The 26,742-nt window shown below is 39.8% G+C and overlaps 1 protein-coding gene across 10 annotated transcripts in view; it reads right to left on the bottom strand.

Annotated features, from left to right (window-relative positions):
- The window catches only part of MLIP (muscular LMNA interacting protein), a 114,563-nt gene that overhangs the window by 50,812 nt on the left and 37,009 nt on the right, over positions 1-26,742 (bottom strand). For 6 of the 10 annotated variants that reach the window (XM_052809222.1, XM_052809220.1, XM_052809225.1 and 3 more), the window contains exons 2-5: positions 18,165-18,323; positions 15,769-16,137; positions 8,226-9,854; positions 2,653-2,724 (exon numbers count right to left, since the gene is read on the bottom strand). In XM_052809222.1, the coding sequence (XP_052665182.1) occupies positions 2,653-2,724; positions 8,226-9,854; positions 15,769-16,137; positions 18,165-18,323 (2,229 nt within the window). The remainder of the gene's footprint in view (positions 1-2,652; positions 2,725-8,225; positions 9,855-15,768; positions 16,138-18,164; positions 18,324-26,742) is intronic. The other 4 variants (XM_052809221.1, XM_052809223.1, XM_052809228.1 and 1 more) reach the window with 4 other exon arrangements.

Raw genomic sequence — 26,742 nt, 5'->3', positions numbered from 1 at the left:
GGAGACAATTTAGAGGCAGACAAAGCATTGTACCTTACATGACATATCAGTTTTCTCTCATGGGATCTAATTAATACTGCACATGAATTGTCACTAGGATCACCCACGTGTCAGTTCTGACTAATCTTATTTCTCATGACCACTCAAATTAAGTAATATAATTACTCACACAGGAGAAAAAGTTGACTTCTGAGAATGTGAGTTTCCAGTTCAATCACATAGCAAAACACTTTTTTAACACTTTAGGCAGATGATGTATTCATAATCATGCATTCAGCTCTGTAATATTTATGCCTTGCAGATATTACAAGCCTTCCTTCCTTGCTAAAAAAAAAAAAGCTACTCGAAAACTTCTTTTCCACATAACCATTATCTTAATCTTAATAAAACATCACTTATGTAGTTAAAATCTCATTGTCTTCAATCTCTTTTTAATCCAGTGTATAAAATGCATTCCATAAAATGGGAGCAACATAATTACTGTCATTGAGCTACAATGCCTCATGAGTTCCTTCCCAGTTCCCTCCCCAATATTTTTGAGGGGAATACTCGGATATTAGGGCTTGGTACAATGGGGTCTGCATGTGCCATGTCAATCCTTCATGCTTCTTTAAGAGCCATACTCCAAATGCACGTCAGCTAACACAACAGGACTAGCGTAGGAGCACTGTAATTAGCTGCTGGTATGGATCAATAGCAGATTATTGTCCATAATTCCCAAAATGAGAGAAATCGTGTAGTCAGGCCATACTGAAACATACAATTTACAAAGTAAATTAGTCAAGAACCTCTCCTGAAGGCAAATCCTGTAGCAGAAAATGGATTTCTTATTAGTTCTACATGACTGTGCTTTTGCTACTGAAGCATACACCAAAGATAATGTTTTCAATAAAGCAGTGGGTATCCAAAAGTCTCTATCTAAATACAGGTATCTTCTGAATCACTACTTTTTCTAGAGATACTGGCATTAGATCGTACAATTCAGTCTTATGTATTGGGGATAAGTAGCACACAGCTTGTGAGTCAATGCCCCAGAGAACATCAGCAAGACCATCAGAAGGAATCCCCTTTCTTCTGAAGAAGTGCAGTCAGATGGCTGACATTAACCCACTAGTTCACATCAGGAGTGTGCTCTCAAAGTGAATACCCTGCTCAAAGTCACAGAGCTGACTTGGTTTGCAGAGTAGTGCAGTCTTAGAGTGCACAAACTGGATGCCTTTTAGGTTAAGTCAACCCTGAAGTAGCACTTCAGGAATACACCAAATGCTTCCAGCCACTAATGGGCACTCTGCCCAAACAAAACCCTTCCAAAATACATTCCATGGGGGTGTAGGATCCCCTGCATCAGCTGTTTTCCTCTACAGAGCCATTTCTATTGGACCACATTGCATGCTAACGCAGACGTAGCCTTCGTTAGCACATTCAAGATTTAAGGAAGGGAAGGATCAGGTTTTATGCAAATAATTAAAAAATCATTCAAGATTAAAAGAACATTGGAAAAGAAAGGAATGTCCCTTTTTTAAAAAACAAAAACAAAAAACCCCCAAACTTAGTTATAGCAGTTAACTGATAACTACTAGGTCACAATCAGTAATATTTCATGGACAAAATTATCATATTCAAAATTTTTACACGGTTAAGTTCACCCTCTCCAGTGTCTTTAGGCTCTGTAAACTCCTAGTGAAATCAGCTGAGCTGTGTATGTGAATACATATTTAAATGTGTAGTTAGGAATGCTTAATCTTACAGAAATTAATCAGAGGCTAAGTTCCTGAACTAGGTCCACAGATTTTTCTGATAAAGCTATAAACTGGATGTCAGAGTGATTAAGCATGCCTTTAAACATATAAGACACTTAGCTCATTGCTCATCATAAGAAATTTTTGTTAAACTTAGTGGGCTATTCTTTTGTGCAAAACTAATTTGGGAAAAAAACTTTAAAAAATAGACATTGGTGGGTACTTTGAACCCTCCAAAGCAAAATTTAAATTTTCAATTGACTTCCAAAGATGAATTATCTAAATAAGTACTATAAAACCCAATCTTTGTTGGTTGTGTCCTTGGTAGTAAATAAAAGCAGTAGAGACTGTTCTTTGGATCTATCATCCTGCCCTACAGAAAAAGATTGTTACCGCAAACTATGTACTGGGAACAGCCCCCTGGCCCATGCTAACTGTTGAAGTGCTCAGGGAAGTTGTTTGGGAGAAGGCCAGTGCAATGGCCAGGACTGTTCTCACAGTTTAACAATACAGGTGGTCAAATTTCCCTATCTTGGGATGTTAAATTTACCAGTATAAGCATAGCCATTGAATAATCATTAAGTGACCAAGACCTACTGATTCGTAGGTCCCAGAATAGCAGTGCTCCAGACACTTTCCAATAACAAAACAGACTTTGAGATGTTGCCATAAATGGCAATTCCTTTAGGACACTTTTTTCTTACAGTAAATTTATTTGCAGAAATTCAGATTTCTGAAGGCTTTGATCTTCAGTGGAAAGTGGTTGACCCTGAAAAATAGTTGGAATTATAATCCTGAGCAGTTAGTTCCAGAGCTTACATTCTGCAATATCACCCACAGAAATGTCAGAATACGTACATAAAGTTGAATGGTCTTAAATATGCAATTGCCATGTCTTTGAGCAAACACTAACCTTCTGTTCCATAAGTAATGTGTTTGTAGGGATTGCTGCAAATGCCTTGTAGCTTGTCTTGATCTTGTACTGCTAAAAGGGTAAACCAGAAAGCAGGAAGACACGTAAAACAGGGTAGAAGAAGGAGAGGGAGAGAGAGGGAAGAGAGGGGAAAGGTACGACAGAATGAAAGACGATTCCAATTGTCTTGCAGACACGTTGCAACAATATAATGCTTACGTATTACCTAGGAAAGCTATTTCTTAAAGAAAATCTAGCGTTTCTGTTAAGATTTTAAAGGACTGTAACCTACATCTTTTGCTTTTAGGAATGAAGTAGGATGAAGTGAATTCCCTGTAACAGCTTGTAACTTCCAAAGTGATTTTGACCACTTTCTGCTGACTACTATCCTTAAATTAATATCAGGAGAGGCTGTGAGTTTTTTCCAAGTTTGCTTGTGATTTGATATGATAATGCACAGCTACTTCTGCCAGTACATGTACCTCAACAACTGCTGCTGTGGGGTGTCATCCTGGACCTCTAGGTCAGAGGGATTTCTGTGATTGCTTTAATGAGACTGATTAGGATCCTTAAATGCTGAATTACTTGCATGAGTGGATAGATCATTTAAGTCATGTCACAGCTTGTCATCTCCTGAATAAGTAACTCTACCACCCAAACAAATACTTCAAAACAAGTATAGGAACTTTCACACTCTAACGAATTATACAGAACTGACAATCTAAACCATAGAAAATGCATGGGTTTGGGTACAAAAATTCTAAGATCAGCCTTAAAAATTATTCTTTTGAAAAAATTTATATTTTAGACTATATTCGCTTGCCCAGTTATTTTTAACTCTTTAGAAACCATACTTACTACATTTTCTTGGCAATTATGGAGGTTGAATTCAGTAATTTTTAAATCATTGATGAGATTCTTCTATACTTACATGAGTTCAAGAGCTAGGGCCCTTAATCACATGACTGCTGGAATTTATCTTTTTTAACAATTAAGTAGGGATTTGCTGCATTGTTCCCTTTTCAGCAACATTCTAATAAAAAATCACAAATTCACACAATAGACTTTTAAGTTATTCATTGATTATTTCTGTGATAATCACCCAGAAATAAAGTTACTTGTTAATCAGTTGAGGTTTTTTAATGTACCGTTGTCTGTAGCAGTGAATACTGATGATTATGAGATAAGGGGCTGAGCAGCATGCTGTACTTTCAGTCATTCTTTTGTCACTTTCTTCTTTTCTTTACATCTAATAAAAGTCTTGATAGCAGCAGAGGGGCCAAAATTTTAATTCAGATAAGAGAAACTTATATCATCTTCACACATCTCGCAATATTGTAGGACACTAGCTTTTAATTCTTTCTATACAGAGTATTATGTTTGCTTTCTACTTTACTCATATTTCTTAGTCAGAAGTTGGACAGTGACAGACATTCAAGAAGTAAATAATCACAATAATCATATTGAATGGACAGTCTGACAAAGCAGATGAATGCAAATGCTGGAACTGCACTTCTTTTTCTTTTTTTTGGCAGGGAGGGGGGTAGTAGTTCATATGTGATTTGGTGATTCTAACTTGGATGTCTACCATGTAGGTGCTTCAGTCAAAACTAATGCCTTTTATAGTGATAAGCATTTCTACAGGATAATTCATCTCATCCCAAAACAGGCACCTAGAAAGGTAAAATAAAATTATCCTGTAAATACACCATATTCCCTCCATTAGCTATAATACAATTGCCCAAGTTGTGCTTGGATATCTAACAGTCAAATGTCAAAAGTCATGTGAGTTGAATCCTGCCCTTTGAACATTCAGACAGCAACACTTTGCTATAAATGTGTGTGGGTTCATATATATATTTATGTATATACAAAATCTATATGCAGATAAGACATAAAATACTGCTCACTGAAGTAAGATGGAAGACCAAAACTCCAAATATTAAAATTGCCATATCCACAAAATGTATCTTTGCTTATAATTGATATTCAATCAAGAAAATTATATAATTGAATATGTAAATGAAATGCAGTATCTTCACTAGCCCGTAGGCTTTTTCATATGATGAGATGGGTATCATATACAATGGGAATACTGTGACCACTTTGAAGTTAGTTGTACTGTTACATGAACTAAACAAAGACATATCAGACTGTTAAAATGTAAAAGTTTCATCACTTCCAGATACTGTAGAACCTGTGAGAAATGTGCTGTTGTCACAGTGTCTGAGATGAGTGGAAAGTCTTTAATTCAGTTTCTCATCAATATGAATATGTTTCTTGACACATTAGTTCACATTACTTAAAATTATTATTCAATGCCTAAATACATTTAATATTCTGGTTCATAGGAATCTAGCAGTTATTTTTAAACAGCCATGGACAGTTAGGTCTGCTAGCCTGCAGCATGGTACACTCAAAAGCAAACCAACTCCAATATCAAAGCTCAGGCAAATATCAGCCCGGGGAGTTTTGGGGAAAATGTCCTACTTTTCTTGCTGAAATGAACACCTATGGTACCAACAGGGCATTGCAAAGTGTGCTAGACACATACCTATAAAGGCTTAAAATCAGTGACTAACCATGGCAGTGTAGAGCTCCTCATGAGTAATCTTTCCTGCTTTGTGGTAGATTTTGCAGCTGTGCTGAGCTCAGTGTTGCTACAGTTAGTTTATTCCCTGGCTGTTTTGGGTAGATCTACATGCATTCCTGTGCTACATTTAAATAGGAAAAATCAAAGAATATGTAGGAATTATACCTTATGAAACCACTGCAAAGGGTTTTTAAACAACAGCCAGAAATTTTTCTTCTAATCTGCTCCTGCAGAATCAGCAATTTTATCTGTCTCCGCTCCATCCTACTGTTCATTTTGCTATATCAGGTCCATGAGGACACTATTAAAGTGTCTGCAAAGTCCAGGGAGAGGGGTTTTATTTCCTGTGTTCACCCACAGTTCACACTGCACACTGATCTGTGGATTTATGTTTATATTCACTTTGCAAAACAGCCATATTTTTAAATCATTGGCAAACATAAATATATAAAGCATGGGAAAGCACATGTGTTTATATATATAAATGCAAACAGTTAAATAAGTTCATAGGTTATTCTTTGATTTGCATGAATTTGTGCATGCATATGCATAGATATATAAAAGCTCTCCATTAAAGAATCCTTTTTGCATAATTGCTTTGATATCATGCTAATGAAAAATACTGCAAAGTACATCTAATGTCAAAATTCTGGTTTAATAGCTGTTGGTTTAATACATGTCTTAACATTGCTTCAACCACTGTTGAAGCAACGTTAAGGTTGCAAAATTACACATGCCAAAGTCAAGCACTTCTAGACACTGTGCTTTTCCCTTGATATTCACTTAGCACATTCATACATGCAAAAATTTTGTCATGCATCAACAGTCATCAGATGGAGCAACCTGCTTTTTGTCTAGTTCTAAAGATGAGCTGATTGGTACTAAAGAGACCTAGATGCTGCTTAGGACATTAATGTTGTCTCTCCTCAATCTTTTCCTTTTTTCTGTGGAAATAAACTGAGATCTGAGGTTGGAGTGTTATCAGAGAGCCTGGTACCATTAACACATCAAGCAAGTTCATTGAGCTATGCCTTAAACTAGGTATGGAAATAAATGAGAGCGGGAGGAAAGGAGGATGTTGAATACACACTAGTATCAACTGTGAATGAAGTCTCAGCCTCACATTTCAAAGCCACAAAAGACCTTTCCTGCACTGAACACTGAGCTGCATTTGATTTAGAGATTCCAGATCTTCCACATCCCCAGTGGAGCCAGCGTTGGCTCCGTGATTAAAAATTGCACCAGAGTAACAGCCCAAGTCTCTTCAACTGGTATATACTCTCCCAGTCTCCATGGGGTGGTGGGGCAGTTTCAAAAGTGCCACCATATCACATGATAAAGCAGAATTAGCAGGAAAAGGGACAGTAGGAAAGACAGAAAGGGTGTAATAACCCCTGCAAATATAAACACAGGTAAAATCTCTGTGTCACAAGCAGAGAATTTCTTTACTGCCAGAGTGTCTCACAGTGCTCATTGCACTGACTAGCAGAAACCGCAACTGCTTTGCAATCTGCAGGCTCAGTCATGCATTCCAGTTTTGTCTTGGGGGCTTCTTTCTTGGAATTTCTACAATTTCATTTCTCTTTTCGTTTCATTGATACTGACAGGGGGTAGTGACACTGTACAGCTGTGCTTGGCACAATGGTTCCCCTTGGTTGTTTGTTTTTTAAAAGAACCATTCATGACAATTGTTACTTTGTGCTGATTTAAACCTCTCATTTTCAATTAACATTTTCCAAGCAGTTCAAGTCACCCCTGCCATGGCCAAGCTGTTAGGAACACATTTGACACAACTTGATCTGGCAGACCAGGCTGTAATTTTGTGCTGTGAACAAATAAATCAATAAACTATGATAGTCTTTCGGTGATAGGCAAAGCTCAGGTATCAGCAAGAGGAGGCACAAAGGAAGCACAGTGTGCAGAGATAAAAGAGGGTGGAAAGCTTTCTGCAGCTCTGATGTCTTCTTCCACCAGCTCTTCCTTTTTGCACAGCAGTTCCTTTTGTTTTCACCTACCTGCTGCATGTTTTCTGATCAGCTTTCCTTTCCTTTCCTTCCCCTTCCCATTCTTGAGATTTATCTTTAGGTTTAAAGTGTGACTGGTTCCCAAGCCCTCCTGCAGCAATCACCATCATTGCTTATTCTCACTCTGCTGGGCATCCCCCGCCTGCGCGTGGATGACGAACAGCGGGAATGTGGCTGATCCCTCGAGTGTGAGACTTTCATATTTGCAGTAGTTCATGTTGTAGGAAGCTTGGCTTTTTTTTCCCCTCATCCTCTGTCTAGCACAAGATCAGAGAAGTACCAAAGAAAGAGAAGAAGCAGAAGACTGTCCTTGTCTTCCCTCTCTGGCTCTTGACCCCAAAGTCCCCGCTCAGGCTGAGCTCAGCTGGGCCTCTGGGCTGGTCCCAGAGTGGCCGGGGTGAGTCCAGCCTCCTGGGGAGTGGGGAGGACAGGTGGGACGAGGTGCTGGGGAATCAGTTGTCACTGGAACAGCCAGTTCACGTCAATCAGATTAAGCTGCTTCTAGCTCAGCCCTGCACCTAAGATCACCATATTTCTATTCCTTTCAGTAGGAATACCTGCACATTTACATTAGCATGGGGTATATAGAACATGTTTTATGGTTTATTTTTTACACACCAGTGTTTTAGGTGAGCTTCAAAAATAAGTGCACCAAATGTATATCAGAGCCACTGGCCACAAATCCATCTTCAGTAGTACCTCCTCCCACTCATGAACAAAGTATTTCATTTTATGCTAAAGGATTCCTACAGCATCTTCCCCATAATATAGAACATTTGCTAGCAATTTGATATGGTAGGATTTAGTCTTTGCTATCTTCACTATCAATACAATAACTGTTCCTTTTTAAACATTTTTTCCACAGCCCATTTATTTTACTAGCATTGTGCAACGCAGATGTGATTTTTCCTACAGGGACAAAGAACTATTAGAAAATAAGCATGCACCAAGAGTACCTTGGGTTTGATGTTTTCATGGTCAGGAGGCAGGGAAAAAGACTGTGGTGAAGTCAGCTCTCTGGGTCTTGATGGCAGTGTGCCTCGTGACTTGTCTGAGACAGGAGATCTGCACTTTAACACTGGTGAGGTGGCAGATTGCTCAGGTCTTGGAGAGGAGGAATTAGACCTATAATTTGTGTGCACCGATGAAGAATTAAGCTGCAGTGGATGGGAATTAATATTACCAGTTTGTGGAACCGGTGGAGTAGAATGAGGCTGTGAGAGAGACCACTGCTTTGAGACACTTAAAGGGGTAGTAGAGGAGGCACTCGTCTCCTGAACAGACATTTGGGATGAATCTGATTTAGATCTAGACTCTGAATACAAAAGACTTGGGGAAGGAGATGAGTGTTTTTCTAGGGTGGGGGAGAATATGCCACTAAGACTGGTAGAAGAAAGCAAGGGGTATGACCGGCAGGTAAAGATGGGCGAGTAAGTGTGTACTCTCTGAGACTTCTGAGGTACACAGGACGGGGAGTCAGCATACCACAGCCCTTCTGGAGAAGGAGAGATAGGGTGTGCAAGGGAAGAGGGTGCTGGGACACAAGGAGGAGGCAGCGTGGACTGCAAACCTAGAGAGGAAACTGATTTTCTATGGGAGGAGACAGGGGATGATGGAGGATTTTGGGAGTCTGGAGAAAGCATTCTGACTGGAAGGTGCTTTTTAGGAGAAAGGGACCTTGTCTGAGGGGTGGGATGAGGCTTGGAAGGTAAAGGCAGATGCTGAGCCCATCCTGAAAGCCAATATCCCTCTCTACTGGGAGAATCTGGCCTTATAGGAGGGCTTGAAACAGATTTCCTGGGGGTTGGAGGAGTTGTTTTGGACTTCTGATCTATTGTAAGCGTTGAGGAACCAAGGGAGCTAGGAGAAAACGTGGGACAAGAAGCAGGAGAAAGCGGTCTCTGTTGAGAAGAGCCTGATCTCAAAATAGCTGTTAAGAGAGTGAGTCTAGTTGGCAGAGGGGATCTGACTCCTGACTTTGCTAAATTTCCTCTAGATGACATTTGTGTGCAAGGCTCATTTATACTATATATGGTTGAAGAGGAGCCGTAAAGAGAGGGTGGAGACAAAGGTTTAGGACTAGGAGATAATGAATGTGTTATTATATGTACAGGGACAGGAGATAAAGCATTCAACCTTTTGGAAGAACGGGGGGATAACGACTGAGCTGAAGATCCTTGAATTTCAGCTGAACGTGGAGGACTGGGGGGAAGACTCGGCCTCTTTGCTGGAACAGAGGATGTGGTGAAGTCTCCCATTTTGCAAACACAGCCAGGGGTATAGAGACTTGGAGTTTGTATGTTATCATACAATCGAGGAGTGGAGTAACAACTGTTTGATGGAGAAGAGGATATTTTAGACATGGAGGGAGGTGAACTATGGAAAGCAGACTGAAAGTAGAGAGATGAATCTTGCTTAGAAAACCCGGTTGCTGACTGCCAGTTGTTACGGGAGTCTTCCAGTGAAGAGGCTTGATTCAGGTTAACCATGGCACCACACGCTACTTTCTGATTAGTTGGAGAAATTAAGTGGACAGCAGGTGGTTTAGAGGAAAGATGATCAGAGATGGAAAGAGTAGAAATTAACTGGAGAAAAAAGAAAAACAGAAATATTAATATAGGCGGAACCTGTGGAACTGATAAGCACCCCACATTTCAGTCCTGTGGTCATGCATACAGTGTTTTGGTTAGTACTGCTCTGTGGGTTAAAAGCACAGGGCTGCCTTAAACTCAGGGATACAGCCTGATGGATAAGGCTCTCAGGTGAGGTGACTGAGAGCAGACAAGTTTCGTGTTACTTTATTTTTATGAGACCTCAGTTTTGTTGACATAAACAAGGTTCAAGGCTACTGTATTTTTCATTTTAGTTAAAACCCAAGACAGTTGTGCCATCAGTGTCCAGAATCATGTGATGCCATTCACATTGTATAAACACAACAGAAAGTGAGAAATTTGCAATATTGTCCCATCTCACTTTACCAGTTCAGTGGAAAGTACCCTTTCTGTAAATGAGATTCAAGTCAAGTACTCATTTTCTCATTCAGTAAACACCTTCTGCAGCACTGTGATATCAGAACAAGAAATTTGCTCAGAACTACTTAAATCAGACATCCAGTTTGTTTTTCACTTTTCTTGTCATTCACAAAGCAGTGCATTTGACAGTTTGCAGGCATATAAGAGTCCTTATCCCCTTCTCCACAGTCTTACAATACACTAATAAAACAGTAATGAGCTCTTTCATGAGAGCCTTTTTTCTTAGGTCTATTCTAATTAGGATTTGTCAAAACTAATTAGAGCATACAAGTATATTATCAACCTTTTATACAGTTTTATGCTTCTAAAGAAAGAAATTGTCTCAAAATCTTCCAAGTTATTATAACGCTGCAATTAAAAACTCCGGTATACACAATATGAATAAAACCTATCAGTATGAAATAGTGAGCTAAGTCAACTGTAAAACCAAAAGGCTACAAATTATCACCTAACTTTTGACTGGGCAATTTGAAAGCAGGGAAATTGACTCTAATCCCTACAAACTTTATATAAATACAAAACCACCTATGTCTCTACTGTTTGATACCCTGGAAAAATTATGCAATTCTATAAAAGACAATTATACCATTCAGTTTCTACATACATGACCTGCACATGGCTGTGGCTCAGCATATGAGTTATATTTTTTAATACAAATGTCTTCCCTATAAGAGAGAGGAATCATGAGGATGATTATGATGATTATTATTATTATGTCATATAGTATTGATACATCACAAAACAAAAATAAGAACAAATCAAATAATTTTCAGCTGAGACTACATGCTGGAAGAAGCTGTGACAGAATAGCAAGACTTAGCAGCTTTTAAGGGCTAAACATGGGCTAAACATGCATATCAGAACCCTATTAGCCCTTATAACTTAAAATAAGTGAGCTCTTCCTGCTAAATGATACCATATAAATAGCAGGGCTTGTAAACTGAAGACACTTTCTGTATAAGATCCTTCAGAAGAGCTAAGGCAATGCCTTGATTTATAGAAATAAACACCAACCATCAGGATGCCTTTATAACCACACTAACTTCCCCTTATTTTATACATGTTTTAAGGTATCCCATTTCAAAGTGGAAAGCCAACGGATGTATACAGGGCAAATATTGGAATATAAAAATTAATATCCATGATATCATTGTACCATATATTCTATTGGATTAAGAAATTATGCCTCTTGTTGGAAAAGCTGCTAATTAAGAATAAGAAAAAATACCAGAAATTGAGAATAATTTATCAATATTTAAGCATTATGAAAAATTATTTTTAAATAAGTCATGAAACATAAAATTATTTAACAAGTTCAAAAGCAGCATGGTAATACATCTGATAAATTGGAGCAGCCCCCTGACTTTAATAATGAGTTCTGGAAGTTGATCAACTACCAAAACAAAACTGGGGAATGAAATCTCTATATTTCAAAATAGATTAGATAAACTTCCCTTACAAAGACAACAGATTAAAAGAAAATGAGGAATGAATGTGAAACTCCATAATGAAAGAGCAGGATGTGCAATGACTTCTAATTAGTTAAAAGTTAATAAGCAAGATTTATAAGCAACTAGGAAAATGTTCATAGTATCAAACGATAAATATGCTTCTTCAAGTATGATAAAGACACTTTGCAGTAGTCGTCTTCCAGTTTGAACACCACTGAACATTTACATGCTGAGCTAATTGAGCCATTATTCAAGTCTTCTGAAAAGATTTTGCTATTGTATTACAGTGTTAACTACATCTATAGATGATCAGCCTCTTGTTTACAGGATCAGAGAATCAAAATCAAAGTTGGTTGGAAGTGACTTCTCGAGGTCATCTAGTCGAGCCTCCTACTCAAAGCAGGTGAGACACCACCACCAATGGGTCAGGTCAGCTGTGGCTGTGTCTCACCAAGTCTCAAGCCCCTAATGGAGGTGGCTCCAGCACCCTCTGGGCAGCCTGTGTCAGTGCTGCACCACCTCCCAGTGAGGAAGCTTCTGTTGTCCAGCTGGGACCTCCCACACTTTGGTTTGTGGCCATTGCTGTCTCATCTGCCACTGCTGAGAACAGTTTCGCTCTGTCATCTCTGTAACTGCCCTTCAAGTAGTTGTGGACTGTTCCTAGACACCTCCTTGGCTGCCTCTTGTTGGAGTCAAGAAAGCCAGCTCTCAGCCTCAGCTCACATGCCCCAGCCACCTTTATAGCTTTGTGCTGGACCCCCATTCCCTTCTTCACAACTCTTGAATTTGGGGGTGAGTGGCCACCAAACTGAGCAGGGTTTTACAGGTGCAGCCTCACCAGTGCCAGTAGGTGAGATATAATAACTTCCCTCGATCAGTGGAAATTTTTTTTGCCTTTTTTTCTGTTCAGTTTCTCTACTGGTTTAAAACACTTCTGTAGTTGTACTGGATTAGTGCAGAGGAAGTGAGTGACCGAAGTAGATTTGTGTTCCTTTGGTCTGTGATTCAACTGCAAGCTTTTTTCTCTTCTCAGGAGCACCTCAGATATACATGTCCCAAAAATGTATAAAGAAAGTTGAAATAGGTGGCAAGGTTACTGTAGCACAAAGGTATCAAGGAACTTGAAAAAGATCTTTATGCCTCATAGATGATGATCCCAGAAATATCAAAGAGGTCATAGTCCTAGCATTGAGTCTTGCAGGGGAGAGCTTCAGCACATTTGAAATGGCAGAGCTGAGCTGGACACAAGGCAAGTGGTCTTTCTGGTGGGATCGCATTGTTTTGGAAGGGCACAAAAAATGTGGTTACTTATATCAGCAAGGCCCTGAGACATGTGCTGGTCAAAGAGGAAAAGGAGAGTGTGACAAACTGAGAGCCCAAAAAGCAAAAATCATGTCCGAGAGAAGATAGGCTCAAGGTAGACCTGGTCCTGGGGCCAGTTAACCATGCTTTGACCTCAGTAGAATTTGGTTATAGATAGGAAAAAATAAATTCCCTAACAAGCCTGAAACCTGAGAACCAGAAAGTCAGAAAGAAGTGCTGGAGACTGTGGAAAACTTGACAAAATCTCTGGAGACAGCACAGTAAATCAGACTGTGAGCTGAGACCCAATTAATATAGATGCCATTCAGAACAGTCCAGTTTCTCCCAACAAGGAATGTGTATTCTTCCTGGTGATGGCAGGAGTTTGTAGGGAGTCTTGACTGATTTGTCTGGAAAAGCCAAACCAGATGACATGCACTAGACAGAGGAGTGTCAAGTGACTTTGACTAGCTAAAAAAGCCTTCTGGCTATTGATCCCCGCAGTGAGTCAAGAAGTTTCTCCAAGCTGAGTTCACGTCCTAGCATTCAGGGGAGCAGATATCCCCCTCATCCCAAAGGGTAAACTCCCAAAGGCAGGAGTCAGTCTGCCTCTCCCTTGCACGGCTAGACACTCTTCAACATTTAAAAAAAAAAAACAGAAAAAAACCCAAAATCAAACACAATATATAAACAGTAAACTATCACCAAAAAGTTCCAAATATTACCAGAATAACTGATCTTTTTTTTTTAACTTCTTATCTTTTTCAGACTTCGAATATAGTGTGGCATTTTCCAACATCAGTCGCGACCTTTACGCCTCAAAGAAGAACAAAAGCTTCCATTTTTTTCAATGCTCTTCTATTTTTCTTTCATTTAAACAAAGTCAGAAATGAATGAAGCTGTAGGAGCCCTCTGGTTCAGTTAGAGTGATCCCCTGTACACCAATGGTCCCCAATGCTGGTCTTTGTTTTTCTCATCTCTGACAGGAAATGCATAGTCTAATTATGCTTTTAAATGAACATAATGTTATATGTAATAACTCTTAAGTGGGACATCATACTGCACTTATAATCCAAGAACAGACAAGGTAGCCCTTATATGGAATCCTTTGTACAAAGGAAATTTACCAACAGATAAATAATGCATACATTTAATCTTTTTGTAATTTTCCTTCATTTCTGAACTGATGATGCTTCATTAGATAGTAAGCTAGAAAGAGTGATGCCTAAGGAAACACCAAAGAAGAATCAGAACATCAGTGAAAGGTAGCTTAGTAAAAACATCCTCTTCTTATGAAGCAATAGAGACAACTAGAGATATTTAGATAATGAAGACTGAGGAAGTACTTATTGTCTTGAAAACTTGTGACTTAAGAATAATGATGAGATATGCATTACCCATATTACATACTACCTCTCTTCACATTCAGGTGAACAGTTAGTAAAGTTAGGCTTTAATTTCTTGTTCTGTGCAATCTGTATTTTCTGTTACTTTACCAGGCAAATCCCTGTTTACTTGTCAAGTCATCATTACAGGATATGAATTTTCTGTATAGTCTTACAAAAAATCCACCCAATTTCTGTAATAACTTTTAAAGAAACCACCCAAGTAATCCTGGCAGAATCTGCATACTGAACATTGCTGAAGTAAATTTGTATTTCCCTAGGACAATTACTCTTTCACAAGCTGCTTCCTCTACATACATTTTTCTACGCCTTTACACTCTCCTCAGGTAAAATTCTCACTGACTTCACTGGGAGCTTCTCAGAAGAAATGAATATTTCATAATGCTGTGAATCCCAAACCAGAGTGGATTTCTTATTCACAATTTCCTCAATCAAAAATTGACACTGAATTTGATGAAAAATTAAGTAGCACAAGTATTTCAACACAAGATAGGAAGTCCTATTCATTTTCAGAGACAAAGTAGCCATACTTAACTTTTTTTTTAAACTATCGATGAAGAATTGCATTTTCAGCTGATGGAAATCCTGTCAAGGTCAAAGGAAATGTCCTAATTTACTCCATGTGAGAAGGATGATACAACCTTGAAAACTATCAGTGCACTTTCCAAGATGGGAGACATTAACTTTTCATGCAGTAAATCAGGTTGATGCATTTTGAAAATGAAACATTTCAAAGTCACTTTTTTGAATTCTCCCAGTGACAATTTAAAATTTTAATAAATCAATAAATGTGCCCTATAAAGATCAACATAAAATGGACCTTTCATCTTCATTAGTTCTTTACACCTGTGCAAAGTCAGTGCTAACAATCAGAATAATAGGATTTTTTACAGCCTCTTTCTCTAGTATAAAGGGCTGCAGTGGGTGCTAAGAAAAAAACCCTAGGCCTAAGAAGTCTGATGCTAATAATTCAAATGATCTACAGGCTCCATTGATTTCAATGACCTTAGCCAATTTAGACTAGCTAGGAATCTAACACCTTCTGATTAATTTACTGTCATGATGAGCTGCTCTTAAAGGAAGGAACAATAGATCTGCATTACCTGCTCCATGTATTTACCAGAGCCATAGGGAAAGGCGTCAGAGGGGGTTGGGACAGCTCCTTAGAGTCCAAACATTACAGGAATGGCCAAAAAAATGCTAATTAAAGAATAAATTGGCCAAGCTGCTTTACAAACTGACTCAGTGTCCATGACCTGAAAGCTTTAGAAAGCAAAAGTTAGCTCTAGAGTTTAAAGAGCAGGTTACCTGTTGTTTCTGTGGATCAGCAGTGCTGTGGGAAAGCGCAGCACCTGGAACATGCCCGTCACCAGGAGGTCTCCCTGCTCCGGTGCCAGGGGAAATGTGGGACGTGGCCAGCAGCTGAGCACTGATGGGACCGTAGCCATTGGAAGGCCGGTGAACGTTGCTTGAGGCAGCGGCTACTTCATCTTCATCACCAGAGTCCGTAATCAGGATAAACTCAGCCTTAAAAAGGTCATTCTCCTGCATTTCTCCTTTGCTCGAGTTACACCCCGGGGACCGGAAAACCGTTTGGGTGCTGTCTGGACCGACGGTGGACACACAGTCTTGTCTGGCCCCACTCTTTAAGACCAGCTCATCAATGACTGCATGAGACTGCAAAAGATACAAGGAAGAAGATCCCAATTAGCTGCATTTTATTTGCGTTCCCAAAAATGCAAAGTAATTTTGGCTTGCAGCAGTGGCTGGCACTGCACTACCAAAAGTGCAGAGGATGAATGAAGAATTTGGGCATGAGCACCTAGCAGAAGCCAACCAGCTCCCCAGGGAGCCTGCTGCTTCCAGCCCCCCAGCCGATGATGCGGGGGCTGCCTTCCCAGCAACTCGCAGAGCAACAGGGGACTCTGAGCACAACGATGGCCCGAGCCCGGGGCTGGCGCGGGAACTGAAAAGGAGGGTGCAGTCAAGCCGAATGAGCTGTCAGACCAGACTACGCCAGACACGATGGGAAGGCGTCCCGACCGCGGGATCCACGGGAGCAGACAATGCTCCTCAGAGGAGTCTGACAGACTAATCTGGGACAAAACCTATACATATTAATGAAGAAACAAAGGCCTTTAAGCCAGGGCATTCTCTGAAGAGAGCAGACAAAGAATCTGAGGTCAGAGAGCTTTACTGTATGTTCAAGCTTCTCAGCACAGACCACAATTGTTCTTCATATTTTCTGCCATTTCCACTTCCAGTATGTAACTCCTTAAGCACGCTTTGGATGAGAGCAGGAGTAGTGCAAGCTGGGCATATGACACACACATCACCAAATCATTCAATATTGAAACCACTATGGTAAATCATATTTCTCTTGAAGGAGGAATCAGGTAAAAAGAATAGAAATATTGTGTACTGCAAGAGAAAGCCTGTAGATGGGGCTCACATTTGAATCCTGCTTGAGGAATACAATAATTATGAATTTCCACTTCACTTACAGCTCCACAAGTCCCTGGAGCTCAGTTCTTTAAAAAAATATTGGACCATAAAGGGGGATACCACCAGTATGACTTTGGAGGTGTTATTTTCATTATCTGATGTTGGTTGTTTTTTTTAAATATCGTTCAGGTTCTAGACCTTTTAGAAAAGGGAGCAATCAGTGCTATGAAGGCCTCAGTACTGCATCACCTGCCAGGATAGTTTTCTCTGCCTACAGAGAAACACAGGGAGACAGATGTCAGGAAGACCTGATTCTGCTTTACCCAAGGCGTTATTTACAGTAAAACCAATACTGAGTGGCTGGAAATGCAATTATCCTGAAGATAATATTCCAGTGCGTATCTCTTCACACACATCTGTTCTCTGCCCAGACCTAACCCTTTTTAGACAGATAGGACACTGAAAATGCTAAAGCAGGTTCAGGTCAGAGGGCTGTGAAATCCTGTGAAAAGTTTATTACATGGAAGAGTACCCAGAACTGCAGCCACAGCAATGTCCCAGGGAAGGGGCTGTTACACAAGAGCAGAATCACCGTAAGCATGAATATTAACCTGAGGGTTGCAGTTGCCTTTCAAGCAGCATGGAATAAAATAAGAGGCCGTTAGCTGTTGTGAGGCAGGAAAGGAATAACAAACACTGTGGGCTGGCTAAAGGAAGGAGAACCAGGAATGTTATGCTGCTGGCTTCACCGTCACAGGACATGGGGACAAGCTTTGAAAAACAAAAAGCAAGCTTCCACTTTGATGCATTACTACGTAGCTATGAAAGGGACTGGCACCTTTGCTGGAAGCCACAGCACTGGCATTTGCTGAAACCAGTGACCAACATCCAGTGACGAACTCTTGCTCAATTCCTGTGTGGTAACACTCCTCGCACACCACCCTTGCTCCCATGAAGATGAGGAAGGAATACCCCCTCATCTGCCAAGAATATAGCCTTGCATGCCTGACAGAGGACAGTATCAAGATGGGCAAGGGTTTCCTTCCAAGAGAAACTCTGTCAAAGGCAAAACAGACCATTGAGCAGATAACAGCCTTCTCTTGCACAATGATTCTGCATCTCTGGTAGGCTTGGTAATTAAAACCAAGCCCAAGCCAAGAAACAGTTCAAGGGAAAGAGCTTCAGTTCAGTGATGCTCAGGAAAAAAATTTTCTGTATCTTTTGAAAGAGTGGAAAAATTAGTGCAAACAAAAATCTACCTTATTTATAATTTCTTGATTGCTCAGATCCTTTGGTTCCTCTGGAATTGTCACAAGGAACTTAGAGACATCCACAACCTCAAAATGAGTTGGAAGTCGTCCAACGGATGGTACGAATGTGAAGGTCAGTGGTTTGGTTCCAGATTCTTGAGAAGTGACCTACAAAATACACAATTAGTTCAACTATATTATCCAAATAAAGATTTTTTTTGTCAGAGTTGAAATAACATTAATTAATTAATCTATGTAACTTACAAACCTATTATTAACTATACCCGTCATTGGTTTTATCGGGTCATTGTATATTAACGTCTTCTTTAACAGACAAAACTGCCTTGATTATACCCATCAACATCCCCTATATTCTAGTGGTGTGGCACAGGAGACAGGAAAAAATTTGTTCAATAATGTTATTCTTTCCATTTTCCACACCAGAATCAGAAAACCATACTCAATTCATTTCAAGGCTGTTTTTATCTCTGTTTAAGTCCACTTTACTAGACCAACAATGTAATTATATCTCTGTATCTGGGCATATTATAGCCCCTAGAGTATCTGCTTAACAACTTAAAACAAATTGGAAAAACCTTTGCTCTGCAAAAAGAAAGCAAAACATGTTTACATTTTCTAAGGCAAATGCAGCTAATTCTGAACATCTGGGATGAATTCTGATCCAAGGAAAGGATCTTCTCCCATTTTCTTTGGGCCATTCAGCCACATACACCAACTAATTGTCTGTCTGTCTGCTCATTTCTCCCTCCCCACCTTGCATTCTCGTTAGGATTGTGTACATAGGACCTGAATGCACTGAAGAGAAGAGAGACTAAGAGAAGCCACTTTCACCTAAATGTTCAATTTTATCACAGTGGTCTCCCATCACTTCTATCTCCTTCACAGGAAATGCTGGACAAGAAAAACAAGTCCACACCGTGATAAAACTCTCAGTTGCTTTGCCACATATCAGGGAGAGGAACTGCAAAGGCCTTGGCAAGATAAATAGGGGGAACCACATCTCAAACCACTGAACCTGACATGCTGACTTTCCCACTACTAGTTGATGTAAAAAAGCCTTCTTTCTGATTCAAAACTGTAGAATGTGTAGATTTTCCCTTGTTTTATCATCTGATTTAAAGCTTACGGCAGTTAACTGTGTTTTCAATGAACTCTAACATGCAGAGCCTTGAACTGTATTGAATCATACAGAAAAACAGGACTATTGCTTTGCCTCTTTTTTTTGTCTTGCTTGTTTAAAGTGAAACAAATTGGAGAGCTATGGCCCTCATTATGCTTCTTTGTAATTTGCATCCATAAGTAAATAGCAATTACAGAACAGAGTGGAATTATGGAATACATTCACATGACTCGATCTTCTCATGGCTGGAACATTAAAAATGACAGACACAGATTTCCAGTTTTGAAAAAAAATCTAAGCAAATATTAGTTACTTCCACTGACAGCTGTCTCCTCCAGGGCTTGGGCAAAACAGAGTCAGGTTATTTATACAAACACTGCCAGCTGCTCTTTTCTCTACAATTTAGGAGAACTCTGCTGTCAGACACACCCAGAATAAATTTACATGTGTCCACCCCTAATTGTGAAAGAATAAGGTTTTTTAATGTTTGAAGGTGAAAAATCTGAATAAAAGGCAGCCATCTCAGTTCTGAAATTGGGCCTTCACATTCACAAACTCACACAAGCAGGTTACGTTACACTGCGGGCTTGCTACCCGGTTAGAGGTGTGCATTGCAATAGTGCAGGGACAAGGTGGTCTCCTACTTTCCCCACCCTCCGCTTCCCACAAGAGGCCAAGCACCTGAGTACACAATGCACGGCCTGAATCAGGGGCAAAAGAGTGACTGCTAAATGCTCCACCACACCAGGCGCTCTGGGTGTTATTTTATGTGAGGGAGGAGCAACATAGCTCTGTCCTTCTCTCAACAGCCAAGGTACCCGAGTCTGATCATTGCTTTTCACAAAGCAGCAACACAGTTTTTAAATATTAATAGCCACCCCATTACACGCTTAGCCCTTGCTCCCGAGACAAGCCAGCAGAGTAACATCAGTACTCAAGAGCGTGCTCACTAGGGAGCAGCCGCCGGCCCCTACAATGCAAACAGGGACGCAGCCTCCAGCCGAGCACCTGCTGCACCCAAAGGTGCTCCTCAAGAAGCAGGATTACCTGCACACAGGCAGGAGCACCCACCATATTGGCATTAGTGATTTCTGTACAGCTGACGCGATCCATTACAGTCTTACACAGCACATAGGTCTCCACTGAAGTCACCTGGAGATGGCCTTTGCTTTCCTGCAGATCTGTAGCTGTGTTTTCATCTTCTGTCTCTAATTAGGAAATGCGGCTAGTGACTCTGGCTACCTCGGTCGTCTTTACTAACATTTTCCCCCTCTACCTCACCCTTTTGTCATGCTCTGACACTTGACAGCAGCTGTTCCTATCAGTGGGTATTCTTGTGTCAAAGCACAAAATATTCCTTATGAAAGAAAAAGGATGAGAGAGAAAAAGCACGCAAATAGCAAGCCCCCACACAATCAGATTTATAGAAAATTCCAATCAAATGTAGTAGCATTGCTAAACTCCCAGTACTTTATCTGCAACTTTGTAACAAGGAAATACAAACAAAAAGCCAAGTTATGAGGCTCCAGACCATTGCCTGGTAATGGGGAGATCTTGCTAGCACCTAATTCTGTACTGTGTCTTACCCTGCACTTCCAAATTTGTTGCTTTGGTGAAAAAATTAAAGACTACATGAAGAAGACCTTGCTGTGTTTGGCCTAAACACATTGTGGAAATAACCATCAAAATTGCTTGCAAGGTAAAACTAAGATTGAAAAACACATATAAAGATGTGCAAGCTAGAGTATTTTTTCAGGTGGAAGATGCCATTAAAGCATGGCATTCTTTATATTCCCCTAGTATATTTTATTTTTCCTAGAGTTGAGAAAGTATAAACCAGCAAATAGAATTACTGCATTTCAGAAAATTTTAAGTTGCCAGATACTACATGAGGCAGTGTGCAGGAATGCTCTCCTCTTAGATTCACTCCTAGCAAGTGGAAAACAGGAACTTCTAGCAGGTAAAACTGGTCATGCAATCTAGGCTGCACCACAGAAACCTAGACAATGAGCAAATATCACAAGACTGGTCAGAAAACGCAAACATTTCTGCTGGTGAAAACAAAAGAGAAAAAATTCTTGCTTAAAAACATCTTGTAACTGGTTGTTTTTAATTACGGATTTTAAAAAAATAAGTAAATATACTTTGACATTTTAAAATTTAAATTGGACAATGTGAAGCAGAAGGAACCTATACATAGTTTTCTTTTTTTTTTAAGGTAGAGAAAGGATTTTTGCACCTTTTTTCATATACTCATCTCATTTACTATATCTCACTGGCTGATGTTTCTATTCTTGAAGAACTGAAAGAAATGAACAGGTTGGACTTTCAGCATTTAATTACATCTATTAATAGCCACTCTGACATGTAGAGGTAAATAATAGAGAAATAACCTTAAAATTCAAATATATATGAATATATATATGAAAATTTCTTGCAGATTATCATATTTTCTCCACAACCAGTAGTAACAGCAGAAGGTATTCAATGCCATACATTCCCTGCTGCTGTAATTTGCTTGAATCAATAGAGTTACGGTCGCAGAAAAATACCATATGGATGTCTATTCAAGTTAATGTTAATGAATTCTGATTTATATTATATAATCAACTTTATGCACAATGAAATTATTGATTGTTTTTAATTGTATCCTTTCATGTTACTTAGCTCTTTGAAGAATATAAATTATAAAATTTAATATAAATAACCTTTGAATATCCATTGGGGGCTATAGACTGCTGCATAATATGTTGCAGAATAGCTTCAAAAGGAGAAACTTTTTCTAGATGACTTCCATGACTTCCTATGTCATCAATTTACAAACAGGTTTGTTGCATAATTAATACCATCAATTTACAACTGCCTCAGGGATAGTAACTTAAATTATATTAATTATTGTTTTCATTACCACAGCTTCTACAGTCCTTAATAGTAGAGCACATTTTTATTGTCTTGGTTACCTTATGAAGACAAATGAACACTTCCATTTAATCTCTCTCATTCTCTATACGCATTCAGCATACTGCCTATTTTGTGATTTAAATTGAGGTCCCGTTGTCAGTGATTGCTTCCCAGGACTTCCTTCTGGAATACAGATTGCTAAAGTGAAATTGAATATGCTGGTTCACATTACCATTTCTTCCACTGATTTGCTAATGTAAGTCATTTTGCTAATAAAATGACACCCTGAGAAAACCTCACTCTTAAACATCAAGTACTTCCTTTCGAGGCTGTTTATTTATTTGTTTAAAGGACCAAAAAGGAAATATATACATAAATAATAGCAAAATAACAAGTGTGTGCATCATGACATAAAACCATGTTGACTGAAGCGCTGTTTTGGTCAGAGCATAAATTCACATGCCCACAATTCCTGTGTGATAAATATAGCTCTAACACACAGAGAGAGTACAGCTAGCGCTGCTCGCCTAGCCAGGGAGAGGGGCCATCTGAAAACACGCGCCGGGTTGTGTAACCTCTCTTTAAACTCCTTTTCTGTGTTCAGACTAAAGTCAAACCACAAAGAGACATTGTCTCCTCCTCAAGACAGAGAAAAAGGCTAGTCTGCTACAGGTGAAATTATCAGTTAGTGAGATGTAAGAATCTTCAGCATATCTTCGTGTCCTGACTTATTATAGCTATCACAGTAACCTAATATGGATAAGCTGATTATTGTGTAATATGAGCTCTGGCTTATCTAAAACCTTTTACAAACAGCAGCAGATGATCAACTGAACACCAACTTTATATCTGTGAAACTTCTGCGGAAAAAGCTAAATCCACTCCAAAAGTCCAGGATGAAATTACAGGCCAGCTGAAGCGTGTGCCAAAATTCCCCCCGACAGCTGTCGTCCAGGAACTTCCCCAAGCCCTGTGACGTGCCCATTGTATCACCTTCAGCAAATCATTTTTGCTTCTTTCAATACAGCAGCACACACTAAAACACACACACAGACAAATATCTTTTGAAAATTAATGTGTGTAAAGCACTAGAAAGAGCAAATGAATAATAGTATAAATCTGTAATCTATTATTCAAAATGCAAGAGCTCATTCAGCTGAAGTGTTTCTTTTCAACAATAATTTTAATTAGCTTTTCAGGCCAGCAGACTTTATACAACTGTAATTGCTCTTTCATACTGGTCTATGCATATGCAGCTAAGCATAGTGAAAACTAAGTAAAGATAACCTTTAATTTCCTCCTTTGCAAAGGGGGAGTAAAGTACCTTGCCTGTTATATTTAATCGATTTAATTAAATGCAGTTTGACTAGATGGTCATAAAACATTAGACCCAATGGTGACCTGGGTCTCTAAATCATATTTTAGGATCACTGACACCCTTTAAGCTCTTATTTGGTCCAGTCTCCTAAACATCCTAGGAAGCAAGATCTTCCAAGCTAAAAACACCTCTATTGTAACAACCCAAGCTGCTGTAGTCCATCACCCATGCACAAACCTGCAGCCAGGCAATCCCACACCCAGACTGCCTCCAGCTACTCCCTCAGCAGGTAATCACCATTTCCTTCTGTCTGTCCTGCTTTCATTTTACTGCGTGGATCAATCAGAAATGACCCAGAAATACTGATGCTGATTTTGCACAGGTTTTGTTTGTAGTTTGACCAGGCTTGCCATCTGGCCTTGCACAGAAGGCAGTCAAGGACTGGCAAAAGTAGATTGAAAAAGTTTGAAAGCTGATTGCAAAAGAAAATTAAAAAAAAAAAAAACAAAACTGGTACTGTCTAGCATGCACACAGACCGCTTGTCAAATACGCTAGTGGTCAGAAGACTCCCTTCAGACCAAGTCCAGTGCCTGTAGCTACATAAAATATCTGCACTTAAACTTAGGTCCTTACAAGGTCATAGGATTTACAAGTTTGTACTTAGAGTATCCATACTAGTGTATACACAGAGACATTCACACACAGAGATATACATAATATATGCTTATACAATGTCATGATACTTCTGCCCAACAAAAAGGCTGCAGATTGCTTAGTCACATTAATATAACAGCAGTGAGGCACAAAAGATCCCAGTTTTCCGGTCCTTTTTTGAACAACTCCATCTCAATTATTCAGTGAGAAATTGAAATTTAACCTGAATTTATTCTTTTTCCTGTAAATGTTTCTTGCAGTTTCAGCCCTGCAAGAGAGTCCGAGAATGCTGCTGTCACATTCACAGCAGTCTTGGAGCACAGACTCATTAATGTGGATGACATAATTCCCCTCATTTTCTTTTCCCAAAAGCTGCACCTATCAGTAAGCAGGTGTAATTTTCAAATCAAGCACTGGGAATGGAAGTAAATCCCTTCTTACATCTGTCAGAGCTGAGAGATCAGTCTTGTGGGATGATGCTAGCAAGGAACTTCAATTTTACAGTAGCACGCATCAGCCGTTTGCCCTTTGGTTTCTCGAGATGTCTGAGTGGCTGAGGGCCAGAGGGATTTCAGCCAGACCGGCTCCCTCCCCATGGAGCTGAGGCTCACATGTGGTGAGGTTTCACCACCACACCAGTGAGCACTGCCAGTCCTGCCCTCACCACCACAGGAGGATCAAACCCACGTGGTGCTGCCACCACAGATGAGCACCTCAGCAGTTCTCCTTTCAAAGATGCATTGCAAAGCAAGTTCGGTAGCACATCAGCGGTATTGTTGCAAGCAATACATTTGGGGGGCAGATGGTGCCCAGTGTCACTTCTGTGTCCACACATATCCCTGCATGTGTCTTCTAACGGACCATTATTTTTGTACAGTGAACCGACTATTGAGTGACTCCAGAAAAAGGATATATATATGTGCTAATAAACCTATGTCATGTTATCAGGAAACCATAGCTTGAAGGCTGTTGGAGAAAACCAGGTGATTTTAACTGATGCCTCCAAAAGTACAAGCACAAGATAATAGCAGAGGCCTTGAAAATGTAAGTATAGGATAGAGGCCCTAGGGCTACAAGCACAAATCACCCGTTATTAGTCACTACAGGAACGCAACCTTGTGTGCTGGTATTAAGGATAACAGAGGAAGCAAAGAACCAGTATCCAGCATATGTAAAACATATCAAACACCATAGAATTTGGATATAACAGAATTTGTTCGTCAATGAAGAAAGAACAAGTAAGTGAACTGTTAGCAAACATAGAAATATAACTTCAAGTGGGCTAAAAGTGCAGGGGAAGTAAGCCACGCCATCAACATCATACACCTCCCTGCAAAGAACTGGAGATGCTGGCAGCTTCCATAACAATGCATAGAAAAAAAGGGTAGAAATAAGAAAGTTTGTCTAGGTCAGTTTTAACCGTATAATTATTGAGAATGAGCTGTAATAATTGCACCATTTGGACTTTAATTGTGGGTATCGCTGTCGCTGGACTAGTAATCATCATATGAGCCCCATGTACACGTGAATTTGTGTGTATTTATTTGTGTGAACAGTACAATGAGGAGGTGCTAAGAGAAAACAGTAGATTGAAGAGAGGGTAAGTATGAGAGGTAGTGCATAGAAGTCTTTTCTAAACTGATAAACTCAGGAGATGAGTGGTCCAGCTGAATACACAAGAAATTCAGAATACCAAGAGTCGGCCCAATCTGCTGAAGGCCACCAGGACATGCTGGCATCAGCAGTGAACAAGTTGAACCCCATCCAAGAAGGCCACAGCTGCTATACATGGACAAAGGCTGCGGGATTATACAAACAAACAAACAAAGAAACAAGAGGCCCCTAACATAGCTTTCTGACCACTCACCTAGAAGCCACAGGCATAGCAGTAGAACCTTCTGCTTCTGCACAAAGGGTTGTCCTCCCAGCTGTGGCTCCAGCTGGGTAGCTATGAGTTAGTGCATGAGTGTACGAGAGACCTGAATGAGTAACTAAATGCACCGTGTGAATAGTTATCCGCTGTTAATGAGAACAGCCTCATTCTATTAATGGTAATAGCTTGGCTAATAAAAAATGTTGTGATAAATACTGGTTTTGATAAGTGCCTTCTCCAACTTGACCCCCTGTCAGGGAAAAAGGAACTAACAACATTATAACTCTGTGATTAGAATGCTAATACTTCAATTAGATTAACTACAAGGTTTTGCATCTCTTTGTGTGTTTCTCTAGCTCGCATAAGTTCCACAAGATGTCTGGTCTTTCACCACACCCTGGAGGCTTGGTAGTGATTTGGATGCAGCAGATGAGATTGAGCATTTCCCACTTGTGCAACTTTTCTACTCATGTTTGAAGAACTGCCTTCCTGCTTTGTTTACACACAGCTGAAGGAGGACTGGTACAGCCTCACTTTAGCAGCTGAGTTATGCTTTGAACAGCTCGACATCAACAGTTGTATGTGAAATCCCTCACGGACTCTGATGAAGATGTGCTGGATGTCAGGGCTGTCAATGCTTCACTGCGAACCTGCTGTTACCAAGAGCGCTTTAGCAGTATTTCAGTGTATGCAACAGCA

The sequence above is a fragment of the Harpia harpyja genome, chromosome 15 (genome assembly GCF_026419915.1).
Source record: "Harpia harpyja isolate bHarHar1 chromosome 15, bHarHar1 primary haplotype, whole genome shotgun sequence".
Taxonomy (NCBI): Eukaryota; Metazoa; Chordata; class Aves; order Accipitriformes; family Accipitridae; genus Harpia; species Harpia harpyja.
The sequence above is the reverse complement of the archived record's forward strand: the minus strand, read 5'-3'. Positions and strand labels throughout refer to the sequence as shown.